Here is a 27,470-nt window from a genome sequence, read left to right as displayed (position 1 = left end):
TTATTATCAAAGTACGTACCACATTGGGATTCATCTTCTTGCAGGCAGCCACAAAACAAAGGAACACACAATCGAATCCACGAAAAAGCCCCACACAACAAGGAACGCAGACAAGCAAAGTGGAAAGAAAGAACAAATCCTACACAGGGAATGTGGACTGTAGAGTCCCCAAAAGTGAGCTCACAGGCACAGGGGGCATTCGCACCGAGGCAAGAGCCAATGGCTGCAGCTGCAGTCACTTCAGTGCCCAGGTGCGTAAAGCCCAATGGAGGAGAGAGCTGATCACCGGTTTGTCCTTGGCTCTCAGCCTCGACGCTTTAATATGGCTCGACGCTTAAATCAGCTAAACTTTGGTTTGACTTTCCGCTCTCACGTCTGGGTTCTGCCACGTACATCTAGCCTGAAGTCCGCTCCAGCGATGGCTGCCCCGGCCATACCTGCCGTTCCTGAGGGTCCAGTTCGGCGATTCATTCAGGATACTGCAAAGACGCCAGGTCGTGCAGACGGGTCAAAAGCACAACTCCCAAAGACAAATTACAGGCTGCAGATTGCAGTGATTGCAGTCCAGAAAAAAATACCTTTAAATAGAATCATTATTAGTTTTGTTTGCGGCCTGCAAAACATCACTGTGTCTCACCAGCGCCATATGGAAGGACATTCAATACATGGAAGCTTCAGAGAGGCTGCAGAGGAGGTTTACCAGGAGGCTGCCTGGATGAGAGCACATGCCTTTTGATCATACAGTAGGTGAGTGAATTACAGCTTTTTTCTTTGGAGCAAATGGAAATGAGAGGTGACTTGCTAGAGGTGTAGATGATAAGAGGCATAAATCGAGTGGACAGTCAGAGACATTTACTTAGGGCAGAAATGACTAATATGAGCAGAAATATATCAAACCGACTGCAGGAATTTATAGGGGTAATGTCAGAGATAGTTTTCTTTTGCACAGAAAGTGGTGGGTGTGTGGTAGATGCTACCAGGGGTGGTAGAAGAGGCAGTTACACTAATGACATTTAAGAGACTCTAGATAGACACACAGATGAAAGAAAAATGTAGGAGGAAAGGGTCAGATTGATTTTAGTAGAATAAAAGGTCAGCACAGCATCATGGGCTGAATGGCCTGTACTGTGCTGAAGTGTTGCATGTTTCAACAAGGAATAAGAAAACGATGTGTGTTACGTAATAAGATCATCCATGTGTTTTTCTGTATCTTTTTTGATTAAAAAAATTGTAAAAATCCATTCTGCAACCCAGAGTGTTGACACCAAATGGACTATTGTCTTATCTGCAGCTTTGCTGATAGTTTACAGAGGAGTATTTGAGATGAGATGCAACTCGTTCAGTGCCGACCTGTTATCAGTAGGGTTTTCCACTCCACAGCCTCCGAAACCTGTTCCGGAGGGTGCCCCTGGAACGTGGCTCTTTATGCAAATCCAGCACAGACCCAGAGGACACCTTCACCCAATTGTCAACGTGGCTGGTACTGATGAAAGGATAAAGTTTCCCCTCGAATTTGTCTACAGTGAAGGTGTGGACACAGGTCTTTGTAGGCAAGCTGTGAAACGAAATTATCCCGGACTCGTAGCTGAGATATATTCCCAGATTCTCGGGGACACGCCTGGTGCTGAGGGCGATGGGAGTAGAGTCGTTTGCGTGAAACTCGTCTCCCACACGCCCAATGGTCCAGAATCCATTCTCCGGTGTCAGTTCAACACTCCCGTTCCTCTCGGCAGTCTCTGTGGCAACTCCCAGACTCCAGTTCCGATTCATCCCTACCTCCACCACCCAATAATATCGCCCTGATTGGAATTCGTCCAGCCCCAGCACGGATTCCAGTTCTGTGAAGCATTTCCCGGTGTCCGGGCAATTCTGCTCGGCCTCGGTCAGTTTCACACTGTTCTGGTTTTTCAGTCCAAGTTTAGGATTTGCAGTTTCGCCATCTAGGGTCACAGAAACTACAGGAGGGAAAAAGACAGAATATTAGAGTCACAAAGGACAGAAAAATTGTACCTTTTGGATGACATGTACATCGTCTCACACAGTGAAAGGCATCGTTTGTGTCAACAACCAACACAATCCGAGGATGTGGTGGGGGCAGCCCACAAGTGCAGTGCCTTTACTTCCTTAGGAGTTTGCAGAGATTTGGCATGTCATCAGAAACTTTGACAAACTTCTGTAGACGTGTAGTGGAGAGTGTTTTGACTGGCTGCATCACGGAAACACCAATGCCTTTCAATGGAAAATCCTACAAAAGGAGGTGGATTTGGCTCAGTACATCATGGCTAGAGCATTGAGCACATCTACATGAAACACTGTCGTAGGAAAGCAGCATCCATCATCAGAGATCCTCACCACCCAGGTCATGTTCTTTCCTCACTGCTGTCATCAGGCAGAAGGTGCAGGAGCCTCAGGACTCGCAGCCCCAGGTTCAAGAACAGTTACTACCCCTCAACCATCAGGCTCCTGAACAAAAGGGGATAACTACACTCACTTGTCCATCCATTGAAATGTTCCCACAACCAATGATCTCACCTTAAGGAATCTTAATCTTGTTATCTCATGTTCCCATTATTTATTGCTATTTACTTATATTTGCATTTGTAGAGTTTGTTGTCTTCTGCACTCTGGTCGGTCGTACTATGGTTACTGCTCCATAGATTTGCTGAGAATGCCCGCAGGAAAATGAATCTCAGGGTTATATGTGGGTGACTCTGATAATAAAATGGACTTTGAACTTGGAAGTGCCACCATACTTCCATGCCCACAGCTTACTAACCCGGACCTTTCTGCCTTTGGGACGTGGGAGGGAACTGGAGGATCTGGAGGAAACCCACGTAGTCACTATGGGAATGCGTAAACTCCTGACACGGACAGAACCCAGGTCGGTGATGCTGCAAAACGTTGCTGGCCACTGCACAACTATGCCACCCTGTAAACAAGGTATTGACAGTGGCTTCGAGTGGGGATGGGGAAGAAATTGTCTAGAGATTCAGAAGGAAAGTGACAAGAGGTCCAGGAGAATTTACTAGGAGAAGGAAGGGACGCTGAAGAACATAACTGTCTAAAGAGGCTGCAGTACGTTCTAACAAACACTGTCTCCCTACTTCTCAATTAATAACATTGGAGATTTTGCAGATGCTGGAAATCCAGAACACACACACACACACACACACACACACACACACACACACACACACACACACACACAAACAATGCTGGAAGAACTCAGCAGATTACATTATGGAGAGGGTTAAAGATGATTTGGCCCAAGAAGAAGATAACATGTTCTTCCGCTGATTAAAGTCATTCCACACCTTCTTTCCACCGAGGCTGGGTGAAACTAGAATTACAGGTGGTGGGTTAAGTGTAAAAGGCGAAATACTGAGGGGGAACTTCTTCACCCAAAGGGTGGTGAGTGTATGGCACAAGCAGCCAATGGAAGTTTTGAATGTAGGCTCAACTGCAACACTCAAGAAAATTTTGGATAACTACATGGGCAGGAGGTGCATGGAGGACAACGGTCCAGGTGTGGGTGGATGGGATTAGGCAGAATAACATTTTGGCATGGACCAGACGGGCCAGAAGGCCTGTTCTATGCTGTGGTACTCTATGTATCAATATCCCCACCCGTCGTCATCGCTTGAGATACATCCAGCCCTACTAACCCAAGATCAGTGGCCTCTTGGGCATTGTCACTTTTCTCAGCCCACCAGAAGAAGCCAAGCCTGCTATTTTGCTGGCTCCTGAATCCTTCACCTAAACATTAGGAATCATCTCTCTCCATCCTCCTTTCAAATTGCCACAAATTCAACCACTTTGGTGAAACATTTGGCAGTTTCTCTTTACAGGAAGTATGGAAGCCTAAAGACCCAAGTCTCAAGGTTCAGCAATAGTTTCTTCCCCGCTGCCATCAGGAACAACCTTTGACAGCTCCAGATCAGTACTTGCTGGAGTTCTGAAAAATTTCTGGGGATCTCATTGAAACCTAGTGAATATTGAAAGGCTAAGATACAGCAGACATGGAGAGGATGTTTCCTATAGTGGGGGTGTCTAGAACCAGAGCGCTCAGCTCAGAGTACAAGAATGTCTCTTTAGAACAAAGATGAGGAGGAATTTCTTTAGCCAGAGGGTGGTGAATTTATGGAATTCTTTGCCCTGGACAGCTGGAAAATTATAGCACTGGCTGTTTACTGTTTATCAGTGTTGTGCACTACATGCATTCTAAATTATATTTTACTGACTTATTTGTGGTAATACTTCGTTTCTATATTGTGTGTGTGATGAAAGTTTTATGGGTGCTCTGTGCTACAGGGGAACATTATTCTATTTGATTGTACATCTATATATAGTCAGACAATAATAACCCTGAACTTGATCCTCAGACTATATTTTTTTCTCTCCCAATCTTGCACTAATTCATTACTTACTTAACTCAACTTTTTAAAAAAGATATATATACTTCTTACTGCGATTTACAGTTTTTATGTATTACAGTGTGCTGCTGCAGCATAACAACTGATTTCACAGCATATGCCAGGGGTGGATTTATTTAACCTAATTCTGATGTAATTCTCCTTATTTTGTTTATTTTGCACATATGTAAATTAGGTATAATTTATGTGAATGTAAGTTCCATTAACTTGTACTTGTAGGGTATTATGCTGCCTTTTCAAAAAGCTAATTTTTGTGGCAGTAATGCCCTGTGTATGTGAAGCAATTAATCCCTCGGTATCACAGTTCCTCCCTGGCTATGTATGGCTGTTAGACCTTGGCTATGCATGCCCGTTATATGCTGGCTACGTACAGCTGTTACACCTTGTGTATGTATGCCAGCTATACTCTGGCTATGTACGCTAGTTACACCCTGGCTGTGTACAACTATTATTACAGGGTATGTATCACAGTTACATACTGGGTGAGTATCCCTGTTACAGCAATAAACCTGAATTTGAACTCCTTTGGCCTGCTGAGATTTTCCTGTGATCTCTCCTTTAACATTTCAAGCCAATATTTATTGTCATTCAACATACACATGTATACAGCTAAAAGAAACATCGTTCCCTTGGAGCCAAGGTGCAAAACACACTCGGCCACTTTATGAGCTATACCTGTACACGTTCTCATTAATGCAAATATTTTATTTTAATTTAGGGATACTTCGGGCCCTTTGAGCCACAACACCGCAGCAACACCCGACAACCCCAACTTATCCCAGGCCTAAACGTGGGACAACTTACAATGACCAATTAACATATCCAGTACATCTTTGGACTGTGGGAGGAAACTGGAACATCTGGGGTAAACCCATGCATTGCATAGGGAGGACGTAGACACTCCTTACAAAGGACTCTGAAATTGAACTCCAAACTCTGTCGCTCCGAGCTATAAGGGCATCCCACTGACTGCTACGCTACCAAGGTACCCCCGCATCTGATCAGCCAATCATGTGCCAGCAACTCAATGCACAAAAGCATGCAGACATGCTCAAGAGGTTCAGTTGTTGTTCAGACCAAACATCAGAATGGGGAAGAAAGAAATGTGATCTAAGTGACTTTGACCACGGAACATTTACTGGTGTCAGAAGGAATGGGTTTAGTATCTCAAAAACTGCTGATCTCCTGGGACTTTCCCTCACACACACACACAACAGTCTCTAGAGCTTACAGAGAATGGTGTGAGAAGCAAAAATATATCCCGTGAGCGGCAGTTTTTGTGGGCTAAAACGTCTTGTTAATGAGAGAGGTCAGAGGACAATGGCCAGACTGGTTCAATCTGACAGGAAGGCAACAATAACTCAAATAACCATGCATTACAACAGTAGTGTGCAGAAGAGGCAAGACAACGGCTATATTTCATTAGGACTTTAAGGAGATTTGGTTTGTCACCTAAAACACTAGAAAACTTCTACAAATGTACTATGGAGAGGACTCTGACTGGTTGCATCACCATCTGGTATGGGGGGGCGGGGGCAGGCTACTACACAAGACTTCTCCGCAGATTGTCACCTTGTCGCGGTGGAGAAGCTTGTGTGGTCCTGAGATCCCGAGGGCGATGCCGTCTGGAGCTATGCTCCTGGTAAGGTCACCCATGGCAGTAAGGTCGAGGGTGAGGTCCCTGACAAAGAACAATCCAACCAAGACCTCAACGGTGGAACAGGCAGCGAAGTTACTTTGAACTCAACGGCTGTGAAGGTGGATGAAGGCTGCAACAAATCCATCAGCTCTAATCGTCGTGGTTTCCATGCCATTGGAATCAGTTGGTTGATTTGTGAAGTATCGTGTGCTTCTTGGAGTGCAACATCAAGTACACGTTAAACAAATACACGCACAGGCGTCTTCGCTCTGTGGGCCACTTCTTCAGAACGAAGACCATCATCCTCGACCTCCAGGGATAGCCACGACAACGACTACACAAGATTGAAATAAATTGCAGAAACTTGTGAAATTAGTCAGTACCACGATGGGTACCAAACTCTGTATCCAAGATAACTTCAAGGAATGGTGCCTTCGGAAGGCAGCATCCATCATTCAGGATCCCCACCACCCAGGACATGCTCTCTTCACAATGTTACCTTCAAGAAGGACATACAGAAGCCTGAAGGCACACACTCAGTGATTCAGGAACAGCTTCTTCCCCTCCGCCATCCAATTTCTAGATGGACAATGAACCCATGAACACTACCTCACTAACGTTATACTTCTGTTATTTTGCAGGACTTATTTTAACTTAACTATTTGATAGATAAATATATACTCAATGTAACTCTGTTCTTTTTCCCCCTCAATATGTATTTCATTGTACTGCTGCCATTAACAAATTTCACGACTTATGCCAGTGATATTAAATCTGATTCTGGCATACACACAGTGATCACATTACTAGGCACAGGAGGTCCTGATAAAGTGGCTACTGAGTGTACAGTCACACACACCTCAGATATGGTTACCATTCAGCACCTGCAGTCAGAAATTAACATTAGTACACGTCCCTGAGTGGCATGGCCCGGAGATTGACAGGATGGCAGAAAGTACGAGTTCCATGTTTCTGCGAGGCAGTATGATGTTACTGGCACTGTTATAGTAACACAAGCAGTCATATCAATAAGTGAAACAGCAGCAACAAAACAATGACAAGTGACCAGTGCAGGACGAGAGTGTGCCTGTGGTTGGGGAGCGGGGGCAGCAGGGCATCCGGACAAGCTTCACGTGTGCCAGGGGCAGAAAGCTGTTGAGAAGTGCTGGATACCACGACAGAGAATTTGTAGAACGCCAACAAGATGACTTTTTCAGAGCAGCCTGTGGTTGAGCCCACGAGGGGAAAGGCAATTCTGGACTGGGTGTTGTGTAATGAACCAATCTTGCTTAGGGACCTTAAGGGAAAGGAGACCTGAGGAGGCAGTGATCATAATAAGATCACAGAATATAGAGTGAGAATTAAGCCATTTGGCCCATCGAGTCTGCTCCACCATTTTATCAAGGCTGATCCAATTTTCCTCTCAGCCTCAATCTCCTGCCTTCTCCCCGTGTCCTTTCATACCCTGACTAATCAAGAATCTATCAACCTCTGCCTTAAATATACATAAAGACGTGGCCTCCACAGCTGCCTGTGGCAAAGAGTTTCACAGGTTCACCACTCTCTGGCTAAAGAAATTCCTCCTCTCTCCGATCTAAAAGGATGCCCCTCAATGGGGAGAAAATTCAGAACTCAGAGGCGCAAATGTACGTGGGAGTCTTTGTGCAGGATTCCTTAAGGGTTAACTTGCAGGTTGAGGTGTTGGTAAGAAAGACAAATGCAATGTTAGCATTCATTTTGAGAGAGCTGGAATACAAGAGCAAGGATGTAATGCTGAGGCTGTACAAGTCAGTTGTCAGATCGCACTTGGAGTATTGTGAGCAGTGTTGGGCACAGTACATATATCACACCGATATCAAATAATATTCACACAATGTTATTAACAGGTAACAGAAAAGTGATTCTACAGATATACAACAAACACACACAACATGCTGGAGGAACTCAGCAGGCCAGACAGCATCATTAGAAAAGAGTCAACAATTGACGTTTTGGGCGAAGACCCTTCATCAGGACTGTAGATGTACAAGTTGACACAATGTGCATTTACAATTTATAGTTAAGTATACAACAGTACAGTCGGCCCTCCTTATCTGCAGTGGGTTGGTTTCTGGGACACCCCCGCCCCCCGCGGATACCAACAAATGCGGATGCTCAAGTCCCGTATATAAAATGGTGTAGTATTTGCATATAACCTCCGCACATCCTCCTGTATACTTTAAATCATCTCTAGATGTAAATGCTATGTAAATATTGTTTAGGGAATAATGACAAGAAAAAAAAGTCTGTATAGCACACGTGAGGCAAACAATGCCGCCAGGGCCAGGACTTGACTTGGTGCTTGAATGCCCCCGGTTGAACTTCCAGGTTTTAGAACATAGAACATAGGACATAGAATAGTACAGCACAGTACAGGCCCTTCGGCCCACAATGTTGTGCCGACCCTCAAACCCTGCCTCCCATATAAGCCCCGACCTTAAATTCCTCCATATACCTGTCTAGTAGTCTCTTAAACTTCACCAGTGTTTCTGCCTCCACCACTGACTCAGGCAGTGCATTCCATGCACCAACCACTCTCTGAGTAAAAAACCTTCCTCTAATATCCCCCTTGAACTTCCCACCCCTTACCTTAAAGCCATGTCCTCTTGTATTGAGCAGTGGTGCCCTGGGGAAGAGGCGCTAGCTATCCACTCTATCTATTCCTCTTATTATCTTGTACACCTCTATCATGTCTCCTCTCATCCTCCTTCTCCCCAAAGAGTAAAGCCCTAGCTCCCTTAATCTCTGATCATAATGCATACTTTCTAAACCAGGCAGCATCCTGGTAAATCTCCTCTGTACCCTTTCCAATGCTTCCACATCCTTCCTATAGTGAGGTGACCCGAACTGGACACAGTACTCCAAGTATGGCCTAACCAGAGTTTTATAGAAATGCATCATTACATCGCGACTCTTAAACTCTATGCCTTGAATTATGAAAGCTAACACCCCATAAGCTTTCTTAACTACCCTATCCACCTGTGAGGCAACTTTCAGGGACCTGTAGACATGTACCCCGAGATCCCTCTGCTCCTCCACACTACCAAGTATCCTGCCATTAATTTTGTACTCTGCCTTGAAGTTTGTCCTTCCAAAGTGTACCACCTCACACTTCTCCGGGTTGAACTCCATCTGCCACTTCTCAGCCCACTTCTGCATCCTATCGATGTCTCTCTGCAATCTTTGACAATCCTCTACGCTATCTACAACACCACCAACCTTTGTGTCGTCTGCAAACTTGCCAACCCACCCGTCTACCCCAACATCCAGGTCGTTAATAAAAATCATGAAAAGTAGAGGTCCCAGAACAGATCCTTGTGGGACACCACTAGTCACAATCCTACAATCTGAATGTACTCCCTCCAACACCACCCTCTGCCTTCTGCAGGCAAGCCAATTCTGAATCTATCTGGCCAAACTTCCCTGGATCCCATGCCTTCTAACTTTCTGAATAAGCCTACCGTGTGGAACCTTGTCAAACGCCTTACTAAAATCCATATAGATCACATCCACTGCACTACCCTCATCTATATGCCTGGTCACCTCCTCAAAGAACTCTATCAGGCTTGTTAGACACGATCTGCCCTTCACAAAGCCATTCTGACTGTCCCTGATCAGACCATGATTCTCTAAATGTCTATAGATCCTATCTCTAAGAATCTATTCCAACAGCTTTCCCAACCCCAGACGTAAGGCTCACTGGTCCATAATTACCCGGACTATCCCTACTACCTTTTTTGAACAAGGGGACAACATTCACCTCCCTCCAATCCTCCGGTACCATTCCCGTGGATAACGAGGACATGAAGATCCTAGCCAGAGGATCAGCAATCTCTTCTCTCGCCTCGTGCAGCAGCCTGGGGAAGATACCGTCAGGTCCCGGGGACTTATCTGTCTTAATGTATTTTAACAACTCCAACACCTCCTCTCTCTTAATATCAACATGCTCCAAAGCATCAACCTCACTCATATGGTCCTCACCATCATCAAGTTCCCTCTCATTGGTGAATGCCGAAGAGAAGTATTCGTTGAGGACCTCGCTCACTTCCACAGCCTCCAGGCACATCTTCCTACCTTTATCTCTAATCGGTCCTACCTTCACTCCTGTCATCCTTTTTTTCTTCACATAATTGAAGAATGCCTTGGGGTTTTCCTTTACCCTACTCGTCAAGGCCTTCTCATGCCCCGTTCTTGCTCTTCTCAGCCCCTTCTTAAGCTCCTTTCTTGCTTCCCTATATTCCTCAATAGACCCATCTGATCCTTGCTTCCTAAGCCTCATGTATGCTGCCTTCTTCCACCTGACTAGATTTTCCACCTCACTTGTCACCCATGGTTCCTTCACCCTACCATTCTTTATCTTCCTCACCAGGACAAATTTATCCCTTACATCCTGCAAGAGATCTCTAAACATCGACCACATGTCCAGAGTACATTTCCCTGCAAAAACATCATCCCAATTCACACCCACAAGTTCTAGCCTTATAGCCTCATAATTTGCCTTTCCCCAATTAAAAATTTTCCTGTCCTCTCTGATTCTATCCTTTTCCATGATAATACTAAAGGCAAGGGAGCAGTGGTCATTGTCCCCCAGATGCTCACCCACTGAGAGATCTGTGACCTGACCTGGTTCATTACCTAGTACTAGATCTAGTATGGCATTCCCCTGGTCGGCCTGTCCACATACTGTGACAGGAATCCATCCTTCCATCCTGGACACACAACAAACTCTGCCCCATCTAAACCCTTGGAACTGATCAGGTGTCAATCAATATTAGGGAAGTTAAAGTCACCCATGATAACAACCCTGTTATTTTTGCACCTTTCCAAAACCTACCTCCCAATCTGCTCCTCTGTATCTCTGCTGCTACCAGGGGGCCTATAGAATACCCCCAATAGAGTAACTGCTCCCTTCCTATTCCTGACTTCCACCCATATTGACTCAAAAGAGGATCCTGCTACATTACCCACCCTTTCTGTAGCTGTAATAGTATCCCTGACCAGTAATGCCACCCCTCCTCCCCTTTTTCCACCCTCTCTATCCCTTTTAAAGCACTGAAATCCAGGAATATTGAGAATCCATTCCTGCCCTGGTGCCAACCAAGTTTTCCTGGTCCGCGGTTGGTTGAATCTGCGCATGCGGAACCCACGGATAAGGAGGGCCGACTGTATAATACTACTGGTGCTGTCCTAAACAATATGTACCAGGTGGTATCACAATGTTCAGACATCTCACAGCCTGGCGGAAAATGTAGTTACCCAGCCTAACGGTCCTTGTTCTTAGACTGCAGGAGGTCAAAGAGATGGTGGGATGGATGGGAAGAGTTAGGTTTTGGTACTGGGTCAGATTGAAAAGGTTCGGGGTGTCAGGGCTGGAGAGGAGGGATGGGCGGTTTCAGCTCACTGCTCCGCTCAGTTTACTCATCTCTGCGCTGAACTCAGGTTGTGGCCTGGAACTAACCCGCTCTTGAATCGGCTGCGGTGATGACTGGCTTCCTGGCTGTGGACTCGCTTTCCAGAATGTTATTTGCTTACTTCTGTTGTTTTCATGACTTTTTTCTGCACACTGTGTGTTCTCTTGCGTTTCTTTGTTTTGTGGCTGACTAAGGAAGTGAATCTCAAGGTTGTATATAGTACACATCAATAATAAATGCCTTTGAACTTTGTTATTTTGTATATAAATGGTCAAATTCAGTACTTACCATCATTTATTTCATGGTCATTATAACCTGTTAAGAAAATAAAAAAGTTTTTAAAGTTTTCGTCTTGTTATTTCACATTTCATACCCCACCCCCCCCCCCCACCACTGAACACAGCTACGTGAAGCACTGTCGCTGGAAAGCAATACCCATCGTCAAGCTCCACCACCATCCAGGGCACGCTCTCTTCCCGTTGCTGCCATCGGGAAGAGTGTACAGGAGCCTCAGGACCCACACCAAGAGGTTCAAGAACAGTCATTAACCCTCAACCAGCAGGCTCTTGAACCAGTGTGGATAACTTCCCTCACCCCCAGCACCAAACTGATTCCACAACCCATGGACTCCCTTTCAAGGCCTCTACAACTCATATTATCCATAATTATTGCATGTTTAATTATTATTTAGCCAGTTTTTGTTTTTGTATTTGTACAGTTATCTTTTACACACTGGTTATTTGTCCATCTTTGTCAAGTGTAGTCTTTCATTGATTCTGTTCTGTTTCTTTGTATGTACTGTGAATGCCCACAAATAAACAAATCTCAGGGTCGTACATGGTGACATAAAGAACGTGTACTTTGACAATAAATTTACTTTGAATCATATCAAATTAGAACTGGTTACATTTTTCGAGCAATAAATTCAGAATAAAGTGAGTCTTTCTTTACTCGTCTCCACCCTGTGACCTATAACGAGGGAAGTTTCCCTGCTGGTGATGCATTTTGCTCTGTTTAATTCGCATGTATCCACCAAGTCCAGATAGAAAACAGGCCATTTGGCCCACAAGGTCTCTGCTGACCATGATGTCAAATAATCTAAACTGAGGCATTGGCCAGACCACATTTGCAGCTTTGTGCACAGTTTTGGGCCCCTTATCTAAGAAGGAAATACTGGCGTTGGAGAGACTGATCTCGACTGATCCATAAGACCATACCACACTGGAGCAGAATTCGGCCATTTGGTTCATTGAGTCTGTCATCATGGCTTCTCCTGCCTTCTCCCCATAACCTTTGACACCCTGATTAATCATCTCCACTTTAAATATACCCATTCACTTGGCCTCCACAGTCGTCTGTGACAATGAATTCCTCAGATTTACCACCCTCTTGCTGAAGAAATTCCTCATCATCTCTGTTATAAATAGACATCCCTCTGGAAAAAATCCAGAAAATGTGTCGCTTGGGTGGTTGATGGTTGGTTTGAGTTCTCCAATCTTGGCAATTTATTTGCAAACATTTCATCACCATGCGAGGAGACATTGTCAGTGCCCTGCCAGCAGTAGTATGTCCTCTGAATGCTTGGCCTGTATATCAATCAGCTGATTAGACATCATTTCAGAAATTCAGTTGTGATGTGGGGAGGAAATCTCGTGGTTGATTGGCTGTGTGACAAACTCCGTGCGTTGTGGTCAGGAATTTTGTCTCCACGGGCTCATAAAAAGGATGTTTGTTTACAGAACTGTTCATGGAAAATCGCTTCCAGGAATTCTAGTGCATGCTGCGTGTTCACTTGCGCCATGATTTTCACCGATGCCCAGTCGAATTTGTGCCCCTCTCGATCTTCATAGGGACTAGGAATAAGTTGGTCATGCAACTTAGCAGTTCTCCATTCTGAGACTGTGCGCTCTGGTCCTCGACTACCCCACTATCGAAAACGTCCTTTTTACATCCACTCTATCATTCGGTCGGTTTCAATGCGATGCCCTTTGTGTTAACATATAGGGAGTGTTTGACGACTCTGGGCCTGTACTCGCTGGAGTTTAGAAGAATGAGGAGGGAGCCATCTCATTGAAACCTTCCCAATATTGAAAGGCAGAGATCGACTGGATGTGGATAGGATATTTCCTGTAGTGGGAGAGTGTAGAACCAGAGGGCACAGCCTCAGAGAGCAAGGACCTCCCTTTATAACAGAGATGAGGAGGAATTTCTTTAGCCAGAGGGTGGTGAATCAATGCAATTCACTGCCACAGTCAGCTGTGGAGGCCAAGTTATTGGGTATATGAGGTTGATTGGTTCTTGATAGTAAGGGCATCAAAGGGTATGGGGAGAAGGGAGGAAAATGAGTTTGAGACAGATAATAAATCAAATGGCGGAGCAGACTTGTTGAGCTGAGTGGCCCAATTCTACTCCTGCCACTTATGGTCTAAACTGACCGCCTTCATATGATCAAATCCGTCCATTTCCCGCAGCACTGTGTGTCTGAAAGGCTGAAAAATACCATCATTTCTGCTTCCACCACCATTCCCGACAGCTTATTCTATGCACCTACACATTGTTAAAAATTTACTTCCCCCGCCCCCAGTAAAGCAAACCCTCCAGTATATGAAGTGTATATCCTGAGATTAAGATTCTGACCATCTAACCCATCCATGCCTCTCACAACTTTGTAAACTTCCACAAGGCAGAAGCTAAACACCTCCTGGCCTCTTCTACTGCCACGATGAGGCCATTCTCAGGCTGCAGGAGCAACACTTCAGATTCCATCCAAGTGGTTTCCAATCTGACAGCATAAACATCGACACGAGGAATTCTGCAGATACTGGAAATTCAAGCAGCACACATCAAAGTCGCTGGTGAACGCAGCAGGCCAGGCAGCATCTCTAGGAAGAGGTGCAGTCGACATTTCAGGCCAAGACCCTTCGTCAGGACTAACTGAAAGAAGAGTTAGTAAGAGGTTTGAAAGTGGGAGGGGGAGGGGGAGATCCAAAATGATAGGAGAAGACAGGAGGGGGATGGATAGAGCCAAGAGCTGGACAGGTGATTGGCAAAGGGGATATGAGAGGATCATGGGACAGGAGGCCCAGGGAGAAGGAAAAGGGGGAGGGGGGGGAAAACCCAGAGGATGGGCAAGGGGTATAGTGAGAGGGACAGAGGGAGGAAAAAGGAGAGAGAGAAAAAGAATGTGTGTATATAAATAATGGATGGGGTATGAGGGGGAGGTGGGGCATTAGCGGAAGTTAGAGAAGTCGATGTTCATGCCATCAGGTTGGAGGCTACCCAGACGGAATATAAGGTGTTGTTCCTCCAACCTGAGTGTGGCTTCATCTTTACAGTAGAGGAGGCCGTGGATAGACACACGACGCTGCGGGAAATGGATGGATTTGATCATATGAAGATGGTCAGTTTAGACCATAAGTGGTAGGAGTAGAATTGGGCCACTCAGCTCAACAAATCTGCTCTGCCATTTGATTTATTATCCCTCTCAAACTCGTAGATTTCTCTATCTCCCAGTAATTTGTACGCCCTACCAACCCACCTCCTTCTCTCTTTTACCATTCTGCCTGCCCTCTCACCACTTGTTGGGCACGTGGCCAGGTGGTTAAGGCATTCGTCTAGTGATCTGAAGGTCGTTAGTTCGAGCCTCAGCTGTGGCAGCGTGTTTGTGTCCTTGAGCAAGGCACTTAACCACACATTGCTCTAGTGTCTGTGTGAGGAGTGGCGCCCCACACAGACTTCCAATCTGCACCTTGTAAGGCATGAAAATGCCCGACGTAGGCCTCTCATGGTCTGAGTCGACATTCCCTCCTCCACCACTTCTCTTCTCCTCACCTGCCCATCACCTCCCTCTGGTTCCTCTCCTCCTTCCCTTTATGCCACGGTCCACTTTCCTCCCCTATTGGATTCTTTCTTTGTCAGCCCTTTATCTCTTCCACCTATCACCTGCCAGCTTCGTAGTTCAACCCATCTCTCCCCCACCCACCCACTCATCTGGTCTCAAGTATCACCTGCCAGCTTGTACTCCTCTCTCGCCCACACCTCCCCAACTTTCCCACTCTGGTTTCTTCCCCCCTCCTTCACAGTCCTGATGAAGGGTCTCAGCCGGAAACGCTAACTGTTTGTTCCCCTCCACTGATGCTGCCTGACCTGCTGACGTCCTTCAGAATTTTGTGTCTGTTGCTGACACTCAGCTTCAACTTCAAACCATGGGTCCATTGTTCTAATCTCTGTAACCCAAAAAATACTTTCAGTCTATTCAACCACTTCCTACCATGTTGCTCTGTTCACCGCAGTATCAGCTGGTTAAACTTGACTAGCAAATTCTGCTACACATCTCCAAATTAAGGTCACCTTCAAGCATAGCTTACTGTCATACACACAAAATAAGAATTACTGCCCAATGATACACTGAAGGTCAGTGCAAAAGCTTCGCAGCCTAAAGTTCTGACGCCAATAGTTCAAACACAACCTACCTTCCAAAATGCAGAACAACTTCAGTTCTGTAAATGAAGACCATAAAGGTTTGTTTAGTGGCAGAGAATCTGCAGCAAATGGCAAACTTTAAGATTAAGTAGTGTGGAGGAGCAGGGGGATCTGGGGATACATGTCCACAGATCCCTGAAAGTTGCCTCACAGGTGGATAGGGTAGTTAAGAAAGCTTATGGGGTGTTAGCTTTCATAAGTCGACGAATAGGGTTTAACAGTCGCAATGTAATGATGCAGCTCTATAAAACTCTGATTAGGCCACACTTGGAGTACTGTGTCCAGTTCTGGTCGCCTCACTATAGGAAGGACGTGGAAGCACTGGAAAGGGTGCAGAGGAGATTTACCGGGATGTTGCCTGGTTTAGAGAGTATTCATTATCATCGGAGATTAAGGGAGCGAGGGCTTAACTCTTTGGAGAGAAGGAGGATGAGAGGAGACATGATAGAGGTGTACAAGATAATAAGAGGAATAGGTAGAGTGGACAGCCAGTGCCTCTTCCCCAGGGCACCACTGCTCAATACAGGAGGACATGGCTTTAGGGTGAGGGGTGGGAAGTTCAAGGGGGAAGGTTTTTTTACTCAGAGAATGGTTGGTGCATGGAATGCACTGCCTGAGTCAGTGGTGGAGGCAGATACACTAGTGAAGTTTAAGAGACTACTAGACAGGTATATGGAAGAATTTAAGGTGGGGGGTTATATGGGAGGGAGGGTTTGAGGGTCGGCACAACATTGTGGGCTGAAGGGCCTGTACTGTGCTGTACTATTCTATGTCTATGTCTATTATTTTGTACTCAGAGAGCAATATACACTTTGTGGCCTTTGTATTATGTGTCGACCATCCACTTTAAGGTGTGGGGTATTGGGCATTCAGAGATGCTCTTCTGCACACCACTGTTGTGCATGGTTATTTGAGTTACTGTGGCCTTCCTGTCAATTTGAACCAGTCATGCCATTCTCCTCTGACCTCTCTCAGTGACAAGGAGTTTTCACCGACAGAACTGCTGCTCACTGGATATTTTTCATTTCTCACACCAGATTCTGTAAACTCTAAAGACAGTTGTGCATGAAAATCCTAGGAGATTGGCTGTTTGGATTCAGAACTGGCTGTGCATCGATGACAGAGGGTAATAGTTGAAGGGACTTATTTGAACTGGAGGTCTGTATTTAGTGATATTCCACAGGGATCTGTGCCGGGACATCTGCTGTCAGTGCTAGCAGGTGTGTTAGTAAATCTGCAGATGAGACCAAGATAGGTGAAGTTGTGGATCGTGCAGAAGACTGGCAAAAGAATACAACACAGTATCGATCAGTTGCACACATGGGCTGAGAAATGGCAGACGGAGCTTAACCCGGATAAATGTGAGCTGTTGCACATTGGTAGGGCAAATGTAAGGAGAGAGTACAGCGTTAAGAGCAAGATCCTTAACAGTGTGGCTGAGCAGAGAGATCTTGGGATCCAAGTTCTCAGCTCCTTGAAAGTGGCTACACAGGTCGATATGGTGGTTAAGAAGGCTTATGGAATGCTTGCTTCTGTTAGTCTGGGCATTGAGTTCAAAAGTCAAGAGCAAATTTATAAAGCTCTGGTTAGGACACATCTGGAGTACTGCACACAGTTCAGATCGCCCTGCTATAGGAAGGATGTTGAGGCTTTGAAGAGGGTGCAGAAGAGGTTTACCAGGATGCTGTCTGGTTTAGAGAGCATGTGCTATCACAAGAGGCTGGATAAACTTGGGTTGTTTTCTCTGGGGCGTTGGAAGCTGAGGGGAGATCCGGTAGAGGTTTACAAGATTGTAAGAGACATAGATAGAGTGGACAGAGAGTATCTGTTTCTCAGGGATGGAATATCTAATACCAGACAACACACATTGATGGTGAGAGGGAGGTTCAAAGGGGATGTGAGGGGCACCTTTTTCACTCAGAGTCCTGGAGGCCTGGAAGGCACTACATGGTATGGTGCCAGAGGCAAATACACTGCAGAATCTTAAAGAGCTGTTTGGAGAGGTACATGGATTTAAGAGGATGGATGGATGAGGGCATGGAGTAGGTAGGAGGGATTAGTGTCTGGGTGTTTTTCATTTGCTTTTTAGCTAGTTTGGCACAACACCGTGGGACAAATGGTCTGTTACTCTGCCGAATAGTTCTATGTCCTATATTCTTTGAGATCAGCAACTTATGAAATAATTAAACCACCCTGTCTGGCACCAACAATCATTCCACAGTTAAAATCATTTAGGTAATATTTCTTCCCCATTCTAATTCTTGGTTTGAACAACAAGTGAACCTCTGCATGCTTCTATGAAATGAGCTGCTACCACATGATTGGCTGATTCAATTAGTGAGCAAGTGTATGGGTGTAGCAAATGAACATAGAAAATCGACAGGACAATACAGGCCACTCGGCCCACAATGCTGTGCCGACATGTACTTACTTTAGAAATTACCTAGGGTTACCCATCGCCCTCTATTTTTCTAAGCTCCACGTACCTATCCAGGAGACTCTTAAAAGACCCTATCACCAGCAGCCCATTCCACGCACTCACCACTCTCTGCGTAAAAAACTTACCCTGACATCTCCTCTGTACCTACTTCCAAGCACCTTAAAACTGTTCCCTCTCATGATAGCCATTTCTGCTCTGGGAAAAAGCCTCTGACTATCCACACAATCAATGCCTCTCATCATAAGGCAAGCTCCCCAATCCGGGCAATATCCCTGTAAATCTCCCCTGCACCCTTTCTATAGTTTCCACATCCTTCCTGTAGTGAGGTGACCAGAACTGGTCTCAGCTTTTAAACTCAATCCCACAGTTGATGAAGGCCAATACACCGTATGCCTTCTTAACCACAGAGTCAACCTGCACAGCAGCTTTGAGTGCCCTGTGGACTTGGACCCCAAGATCTCTCTGATCTCTGCCAAGAGTCTTACCATTAATACTATATTCTGCCATCATATTTGACCTACCAAAATGAACTATTTCACACTTATCTGGGTTGAACTCCATCTGCCACTTCTCATCCCAGTTTTGCATCCTATCAATGTCCCACTTTAACCACTGACAGTCCTCCACACTATCCACAACACCCCCAACCTTTGTGTCATTGGCAAATTTATTAACCTTCCCTCCACCTCATCCAGGTAATTTATAAAAATCATGAAGGAGAGGGGTCCCAGAACAGATCCCTGAGGCACACAACTGTTGTCCAACCTCCATGCAGAATATGACCCATCTACAACCTTCTGTGCCTTCTGTGAGTAAGCCAATTCTTGATCCACAAAGCAAGGTCCCCTTGGATCCTATTACTTTCTCAATAAGTCTTGCATGTGGTACCTTGTCAATTGCATTGCTGAGATCCGTGTACACTACATCTACTGCTCTACCTTCATTAATGTGCTTAGTCACATCCCCAGAATTTTCAGTCAGTCTCATAAAGCCCAACCCTAATGCATGACCTTTGACAAAGCCATACTGACTATTCCTAATCATATTACGCCTCTCAGGATCTTTTTGATCAGCTTAACAACCACTGAAGTTAAACTAACAACACACATCAAAGTTGCTGGTGAAGAACAACATCTGCAACCCTCCAATCCTCTGGAACCTCTCCCATCCCCATTGGTGATGCAAAGATTATTGCCAGAGGCTCAGCAATCTCCTCCCTCGCTTTCCACAGTAGCCTGAGGTACATTTCGTACGGTCCCAGTGACTTATCCAACTTGATGCTTTCCAAAAGCTCCAGCGTATAGTCTTTCTTAATGTCTCTATGCTCAAGCTTTTCAGTCCGCTGTAAGTCATCCCTACAATCGCCAAGGACCTTTTCCATAGTGAATAATGAAGCAAAGTATTCATTAAGTATCTCTGCTATCTCCTCCAGTTCCGTACACACTTTTCCACTGTCACACTTGATTGGTCCTATTCTCTCACGTCTTATCCTCTTGCTCTTCACATACTTGTAGAAGTAAAGTGGCCACTGAGTGTGTTTTTCATTGTGCACATACCTGATCCTAAACCCATAACCTTACACTTAAGTACATTTGCAGATGTACAATTGGCACATTTGCTATAAGTGGGACTGGAATTCTCTGGCTTTCTCAGGCTTCAGAGCACATAGAGCCCTTCTGAAGTTATGAAAATTGCAAATAAAATAAGAGCCTTTCTTTTTTGGGTTTTACATTTCTCAAAGAGTATTCTCTGAATTGCATTGGTAGTAATAGAAGGAAATTACATGCACTAATTTCAGCTTATTAACTAGATTCATAGGACAAACAGTTATTTCTTTTTGCAGGTGGTTGGAGAAGCCACACCTCATATTCCAGCTGGGTAACCTCCAAACATGAACATCAATTTTGCTAACAGCCAGTCAGTACTCCTCCACTCCTGCTTCTCCATTCCCCATTGTGGTTCTCTCTCACCCCATTTAAAATGCAAAGAGTGCACTTCACTGTATATTTTGATGTACACATGTTAAAGAGCTTAAAGATATATTTATTTTGGAGTGTGAGAAGAATTTGTTTGCCATCAAAGATATTCACAAATTTCTACAGACAAATCGCGGAGAGCATTCACCGTACTACGTCACAGGAGGCTTCCACAGAAGACACCCACTCAACATGTCTTCCCCTTCATCATCAGATTTCTAAATCGATCCATGTATGTATACCACCTCACTAGTTTTTACTCTCTTTTTGCCCTACTTGTTTAATTTAAATATATTATTGTGATTTATAGTTTATTTTTATCATTATGTATTGCAATGTACTGCTAGCACAAAACAACAAAAAGTGAAATAAAAAGGTAGTGAGGTTGCATTCATGGACTCAATGTCCATTTAGGAATCGGATGGCAGAGGGGAAGAAGCTGTTCCTGAATCTTTGCATGTGTGCTTTCAGGCTTCTGTGCCTCCTTCCTGATGGTAGCAATGAGATCAGGGCATGTCCTGGGTGCCGGGGGCCCTTAATAATGGACGCCACCTTCTTGAGGCATTGCTCCTTGAAGATAACCTGAATAATACAGGCGAACACTCATGATGGAGCTAAGTTTATAACTCCCTGCTGCTTACTTTGATGATCCTGTGCAGTAGCAACCCACCCCCATATCAGACATGTAGCCCCAATTTCAGCCAGTTAGAATGCTCTCCACAGTAGATCTGTAGAATTTTACGAGTGTATTTGGTGACATACCAAATCTCCTCAAACTGCTCATGAAATACAGGAGTCTGATGCATCCTTTGCATCAAATTCAATCTGTAAGAACCATCACAACGCTTCCAATCCCCCAACACAGCATTTCACTAACCCTAACTGCACATCTTCTGAACGTCGGAGAGAACCAGAGGAAACACATGTGGTCACAAGGTGTAGATACAAGCTCCTTAGAAACAGCAGAGAGCATTGAACCCTGATCTTACAGGTGAACTGTAACAGCATTACACTCGCTGCCGGGTTACCGTGTCATCCGCTATCATTTGCACCAACCTTTAAACTTTTCACGCTTTCCTCTGTGGCGAAACACTTCACAAATAATGGCAACAATCACAAGAATTAAAAACACGATGAAAGCTACCATCCAAGCATTGGTCTTGCGAAAGAATACATCTGTAAAATAATATGAAAAGCATCATTGTCTGTGCCGTACTCCCGCCATTGTCTAATGCAACCAATGGTCCCAAATTTACTGAAAGACCCAAATCTGAAGCGACCCCAGAACACCAATTAAAAGCTCTTTCTAACAGCCCAACAGGTTCGAGGGAAATTAAATTAAATTTTTAAAAAGACAGTAAATGCACTTAACTATAAAGAATCACGTTTGTCCAGAAACTTGTGTGCATCCAAAAAACCATCAAGGATAACTTTATTCACCATTAGGAGTTTGCTGTGGTGTGGACAGCATGCGGCATGCAGCAAAAAACAACAACGTTCAACAATTATAAAGAATAAAGAAATACATAACATACAAACCCACAAACACTACCTCACTATTCTTCTTTTGCATTATTTATTTTTATTGTAACGTATAGTGATTCATTAAGCCTGCCACAAAACAACACATTTCATGTGATGTCAGTGACAGCAAGCCTGGATAATTTGTTGTCCATGGTGAGGTCGTGGGACCCTCAGGAAGGTATTCCCAGGAATTATATTGTGAAACACCAGCGACTTGGGTTCAATTCCCAACACAGTCTGTACGCTCTCCCTGTGAGTGTGTGGGTTTCGTCCGCGTGCTCTGGTTTCCTCCCACATCCCAAACTCATGCAGCTTAGTAGGCTAATTGGTCACATGGGTGTAACTGGGTGCACTTGATCGGACCAGAAGGGCGTTTTACCATGCTGTATCTCTACAAACAGAACACAGAACATACTATGGTACAGCACAGGCCCTTTGGCCCACAATGTCCTGCTGGCCCTCTAACTAACTCTAAAACCAATCTTAACCTTCTCTCCACATATCCGTCCATTTCTCTATCATCCACATGTCTACGTAAAAGTTTCTTACGTGCCCATAATGTGCCCGCCTCTACCACCACCCATGGAAGCATATTCTATTCTCTGTGTAAAAAAAATACCTCTGACATCTCCCCATATTTATATACCATTTTTACTGAGAGAAATCTTATTCATTGAGAATCCCCGTAATAAAATGAATCTCATGATTGTATATGATAATATATATACTTCGATAATGAATTTACTTTGAACTTTTAAGATACAGTGCAGAACAGGCCTCTCTGACCCACTGAACCACACCACCAGCCAGGAACTCACCAATTTAACCCTGGTATAAACACAGGACCATTTGTAATGACCGATTAACCAACTAAGTGATACATCTTGGACTGTAGAAGGAAACCGGAGCACCTGTAGGAAGCCCAGACTTTCACTGGTAGAATCTACAAACCTTCTTACAGAGGAGGCCAGAATTGAACCGGGAACGCTGACACCCCAACTGTCATAGCGTCACGCTAACCACTACAATACGGTGCAGTCTCAATCACAATACTTTCCTCTAGTCATCTAAAATTACACCCTTTTGAATTAGCCATTTCAGCCCTGAGGAAAAGTCTCTAGCTGTCTACTGGATTTTTGAATATAAATATAAATAAATAAATAAAACTATGAAAAGTTGCTCTCACACCTGACAATTGGATTTGGGCCATTTTCTCTTCATTCAGTACATTGTTTCTCATTATACAGGAATACTTGTTCACAGAATCACTTGTCACATCAATCTGACTGAAAACAGCGAAAAGGCCACTGGACTGGTCTTTTCGTGTCGTCACAGATTGTCTCGTCACATTCTCCTCATTCCCGTTCAACCGGTACACAGTTGGTACAGGGTACCAGCCGTCAGATTTACACACAAGACGAACTCCGTGATGATAGGTTCCTTCCAGGTCAATCCAAGGCTGTTGTCCCACACCTGAAATTTAAATATAATTATCAGAGCAGGAACTTTCACTGTCAGCAAAACCAAAGAGCTGATTATTGTCTGTAGGTCAATGAGAAAACTGAAGGTCCATGAGATAGTCCTCATCGGGGTGTAAGGGATTTCTTCTTTGATGTTACTGCGTTATGTTAATCAAAATGGCTTCTTTGTTATGTTAAATGCTGATAAAGTCTCTAGCTAGCACTTTGCTTGGGTTATAATATAGATAACAGAGTAAATGAACCAATGGGTGTCCATGGTATTCTTTCTGGGGGTGATATGCTGTCTCATATGGCTGGGAACCAGGGGGTTTTGGCGGGGAGTTGGAGGAGAGACCGTGAGGACGACGGACGTGCGGGAAAGCTCAGGCTGATCGCTCCGGGTGGACCCGAGCTGCGAGTCGACAGGGTTCGGGTGGTCCCGAAGAGGTCCCAAGCTCCAACGTGTGCACGAAGAAATTGAACTTCGATAAGTCTGGCGCCTTTTCCGTTCCTCTTTTGTATTGAACTTCTATTAATCTCATAGACTTAGTAATATCTATAAAGTGTAATTGGTAAAACGTACAGTGTGTGCTGGCTGATGATTGATGTTTGAAGTCGAATCAGGTGGCATTTGTACAGCAACCGACGTAACCGGGAGACCAGGTGGGCAGCGGACGGAGTTGCAGCACAGCCTGGTAATAGAAACATCCAAGCCCTTAAACGGAAAAGCCTACAGAGGGGCAGTGGATATCGCCCAGGCCATCACAGGTAAACCTTCCCCACCCCGACCACGTCTACATGGAGTTTTCCTGCGGGAAAGCACGATGCATCATCATGGGGCCTTGCCGTCCAGGCCATGCTCCTAGCTCGCTGCAGCCATCAGGAAGGTGGTACAGGAACCTCAGGACCCACACCACCAGGTTCAGGAAGTTACTACCCCTCAACCATCAGGCTCTTGAACCAGAGGGGATAACTTAATTCACCCCAACACTGAACTGATTCCACAACCTACAAACTCACTGCAACTCATGTTTTTCACACTTATTGCTTATTAGTTTATTTATTTTTTTCTTTTTTTTTGCATTTGCACAATTTGTGGTCTTTTGGCACATGGGCTATTTGCCTGTCTTTGACAGGTGCATTTTTTCATTGATTCAAAGTAAATTTATTACCCAAGTACATACGTGTGGCCAAACACAACCCTGAGATTCATTTTCTTGCAGGCATACTCAATAAATCCAATAAAACACCGCCCCCCCCCCCACCAACCCATAATAGAATCGATGAAAGACCGCACCAACAGGGTGATCAACCAGTGTACAAAGGACAACAAACTGTGCAAATACAAAAAGAACAAAATAATAAAAGTAAATAAACAATAAAGATCGAGAACGTGAGATGAAGTGTGCTTGGAAGCGAGTCCATAGGTTGTGGGAACAGTTCAGTGATGGGGCGAGTGATGTTGAGTGAAGTTAGACCCTCTGGTTCAAGGGACTGATGGTTCACTGCTCCTGAACCTGGTGGTGCTGGTCCTGAGGCTCCAGTTCCTTCTTTCTGATGGAGGCAGTGAGAGAACAGCACAGCACGGCTGGTGGGGGATACGGCTTTCCTGCAACAACATTTCGTGTAGATGTGCTCAATGGTGGGGAGGGCTTTACCAGTGATGGACTGGACTGTCTCCACTACTTTTTGTAGGATTTTCCATTCAAAGGTATTCGTGCTTCAATACCAGGCTGTGATGCAGCCAGTCAGTATTCTTTCCACCACACATCTACAGATGCTTGTCGAAGTTTTTGATGACGTGCCAGGTCTAGGGAGAAGAAACGCTGCTGTGCTTTCTTCATAATAGTTCGCGGGTGCTGTGCCCATGACGAGTCCTCCCAAATAATAACACTGAGAAATTTAAACTTGCTGATCCTCTCCACCTCTGATCGCAAGGACTGGCTCACGGACCTCCAGTTCCTTCCTATTCTGTTGCCATCTTGCTGTTCTGTTTCTTTGTATTTACTCTGAACACCTGCATAAAATGTATCTCGGGGCTGTACATGGTGACATACTTGTACTTTGATAATAAATTTACTTTGGACTTTTCACGAACAAGGAAAGGCACTCAATGTACAAACAAGAGATTCTGCAGATGGTCACCTCACTACAGGAAGGATGTGGAAACCACAGAAAAGGTGCAGAAGAGATTTACAAGGATGTTGCCTGGATTGGGAAGCATGCCTTCTGAGAATAGGTTGAGTGAACTCGGCCTTTTCTCCTTGGAGTGAAGGAGGATGAGAGGTGACCTGATAGAGGTGTATAAGATGATGAGAGGCATTGATCATGTGGATAGTCAGGGGCTTTTTCCCAGGGCTGAAATGGTTGCCACAAGAGGGCACAGGTTTAAGGTGCTTCGGAATAGGAACAGAGGAGACATCAGGGTAAGTTTTTTTTTACACAGAGAGTGGTGAGTGCGTGGAATGGGCTGCTGGCAATGGTGGTGGAGGTGGATACGATAGGGTCTTTTAAGAGACTTTTGGATAGGTATCTGGAGTTTAGAAAAATAGAGGGCTATGGGTAAGCCTTGTGATTGCTAAGGTAGGGACATGTTCAGCACAGTTTTGTGGGCTGAAGGGCCTATATTGTGCTGTAGGTTTTCTATGTTTCTATGCGTGTGGGCACATGGCCAAGTGGTTAAGGCATTCAACTAGCGATCTGAAGGTCGTGAGTTCGAGGCCCACCCGAGGCAGCGTGTTGTGACCTTGAGCAAGGCACTTAACCACACAGTGCTCTGTGATGACACTGGTGCCAAGCTGTATCGGCCCTTGCCCTTCCCTTGGGTGTCGTGGAGAGGGGAGACTTGCAGCATGGGCAACTGCCGTTCTTCCATACAACCTTGCCCAAGCCTGCGCCCTGGAGAGTGAAGACTTCCAGGTGCAGATCCATGGTCTCGCAAGACTAACGGATGCCTTTATGTTTCTATGAAATCTCGAGCAGCACACACAAAAATGCTGGAGGAACTCAGCAGGTGAGGCAGCATCAGTGGAGGTGAATGAATGGTCGACATTTCAGGCCAAGACCCTTCACCAGGGATGGAACGGGAGGGAAGAGAAACCAGAGATTGGAGGAGGAGGAAGAGTACAAACTGGCAGGTGGCAGGAGACAGGTGAGAGGGAAGGTGGCTGGTTGTGGGAGGGTGAATTAAGAAGCTGGGAGGTGTTAGGCAGAAAAGATAAAGGGCTGAAGATGGAATCTGATAAGAGAGGACTGATCCACGGGAGAAAGGGAAGCTGAGGGGCATCAGAGGGAAATTTTGGGCAGGTGAGGAGAAGAAATGGAGTGAGTGGGCAACCAGAACGGGGAACAGAGAAAAAAGGGAAGGAGGAGGGCAGAGATATTCAAGAGGGGAGGCTACCCAGACAGAGTATGAGGTGCTACTCCTCCAACCTGAGAGAGGCCTCATCACAGCCATGGAGTGACATGTCAAGAGTGGGAAAAGCAATTAAAATGGGTGGTCACTGGGACATCCTGCCTGTTGTGGCAGATGGAGTGAAGATGCTGTGAGGAGGGGTGTGGACACGGGAAGTCATTGAGGTGAGGTTTAAACCACTGGTGAACTGTGCACTAATATGAAGAGAAGGAAAGATAATCCTGGTAAACATACACTCCCAAACCAACCACCAAAACAGATTGTGAATTGAATATCAAAGAATAGCCATGATATATTTGCCATTACTTTTCAGTTTTGGAGTTGGTCTTCGGTTAGTCCAAGTTTGCTAACAAATTAGTTATACGTTTCTATTTTTTTTTAAATCTTTTTGAAAGTTGTCTGACCTCCAACTGTTAGTAAGATCTTTGTTTCATCGTAGTCATCTTTGTAGTCAATGAAGCACCTATATTCCCCACTGTCATGTGCATTTACATTCTTCAGTTTGAGAGAGGCATTCCCACGAGGAAACTCTTCTCTGTAAAGCTCCGTCCTGCCTTTGTAAGCTGCGTCCTGTACGGTGGGCTGATCACGGCCAGCGGTGTACAAATGCACTGGCGCTGAAAAGTCACTTTTAAACCACCGAACCTCCAT

The 27,470-nt window shown here is 45.0% G+C and overlaps 1 protein-coding gene across 1 annotated transcript; it reads right to left on the bottom strand.

Moving 5' to 3' along the window:
• Nucleotides 1-1,356: 1,356 nt before the first annotated feature.
• On the bottom strand, nucleotides 1,357-27,470 carry LOC134346426 (butyrophilin subfamily 1 member A1-like). The gene is made up of 3 exons (XM_063047796.1): nucleotides 27,224-27,470; nucleotides 23,133-23,417; nucleotides 1,357-1,955 (listed from the first exon to the last, which is right to left on the bottom strand). The coding sequence occupies exons 1-3, from the start codon at nucleotides 27,468-27,470 to the stop codon at nucleotides 1,357-1,359; spliced, it is 1,131 nt and encodes a 376-aa protein (XP_062903866.1).

Source organism: Mobula hypostoma, chromosome 5 (assembly GCF_963921235.1).
Source record: "Mobula hypostoma chromosome 5, sMobHyp1.1, whole genome shotgun sequence".
Lineage (NCBI taxonomy): Eukaryota > Metazoa > Chordata > Chondrichthyes > Myliobatiformes > Myliobatidae > Mobula > Mobula hypostoma.
This window is presented reverse-complemented; position numbering and strand designations above follow the sequence as displayed.

Coding starts and splice junctions, on each gene's coding strand:
- LOC134346426 (XM_063047796.1), bottom strand. CDS start 27,470: ATGGAGGTTCGGTGGTTTAAAAGTGACTTTTCAGCGCCAGTGCATTTG. Junction 23,418..27,223: donor GATCTTACTAACAGTTGGAG/GTCAGACAACTT, acceptor TTTAAATTTCAG/GTGTGGGACAACAGCCTTGG. Junction 1,956..23,132: donor GGCCCAAATCCAATTGTCAG/GTGTGAGAGCAA, acceptor TCCCTCCTGTAG/TTTCTGTGACCCTAGATGGC.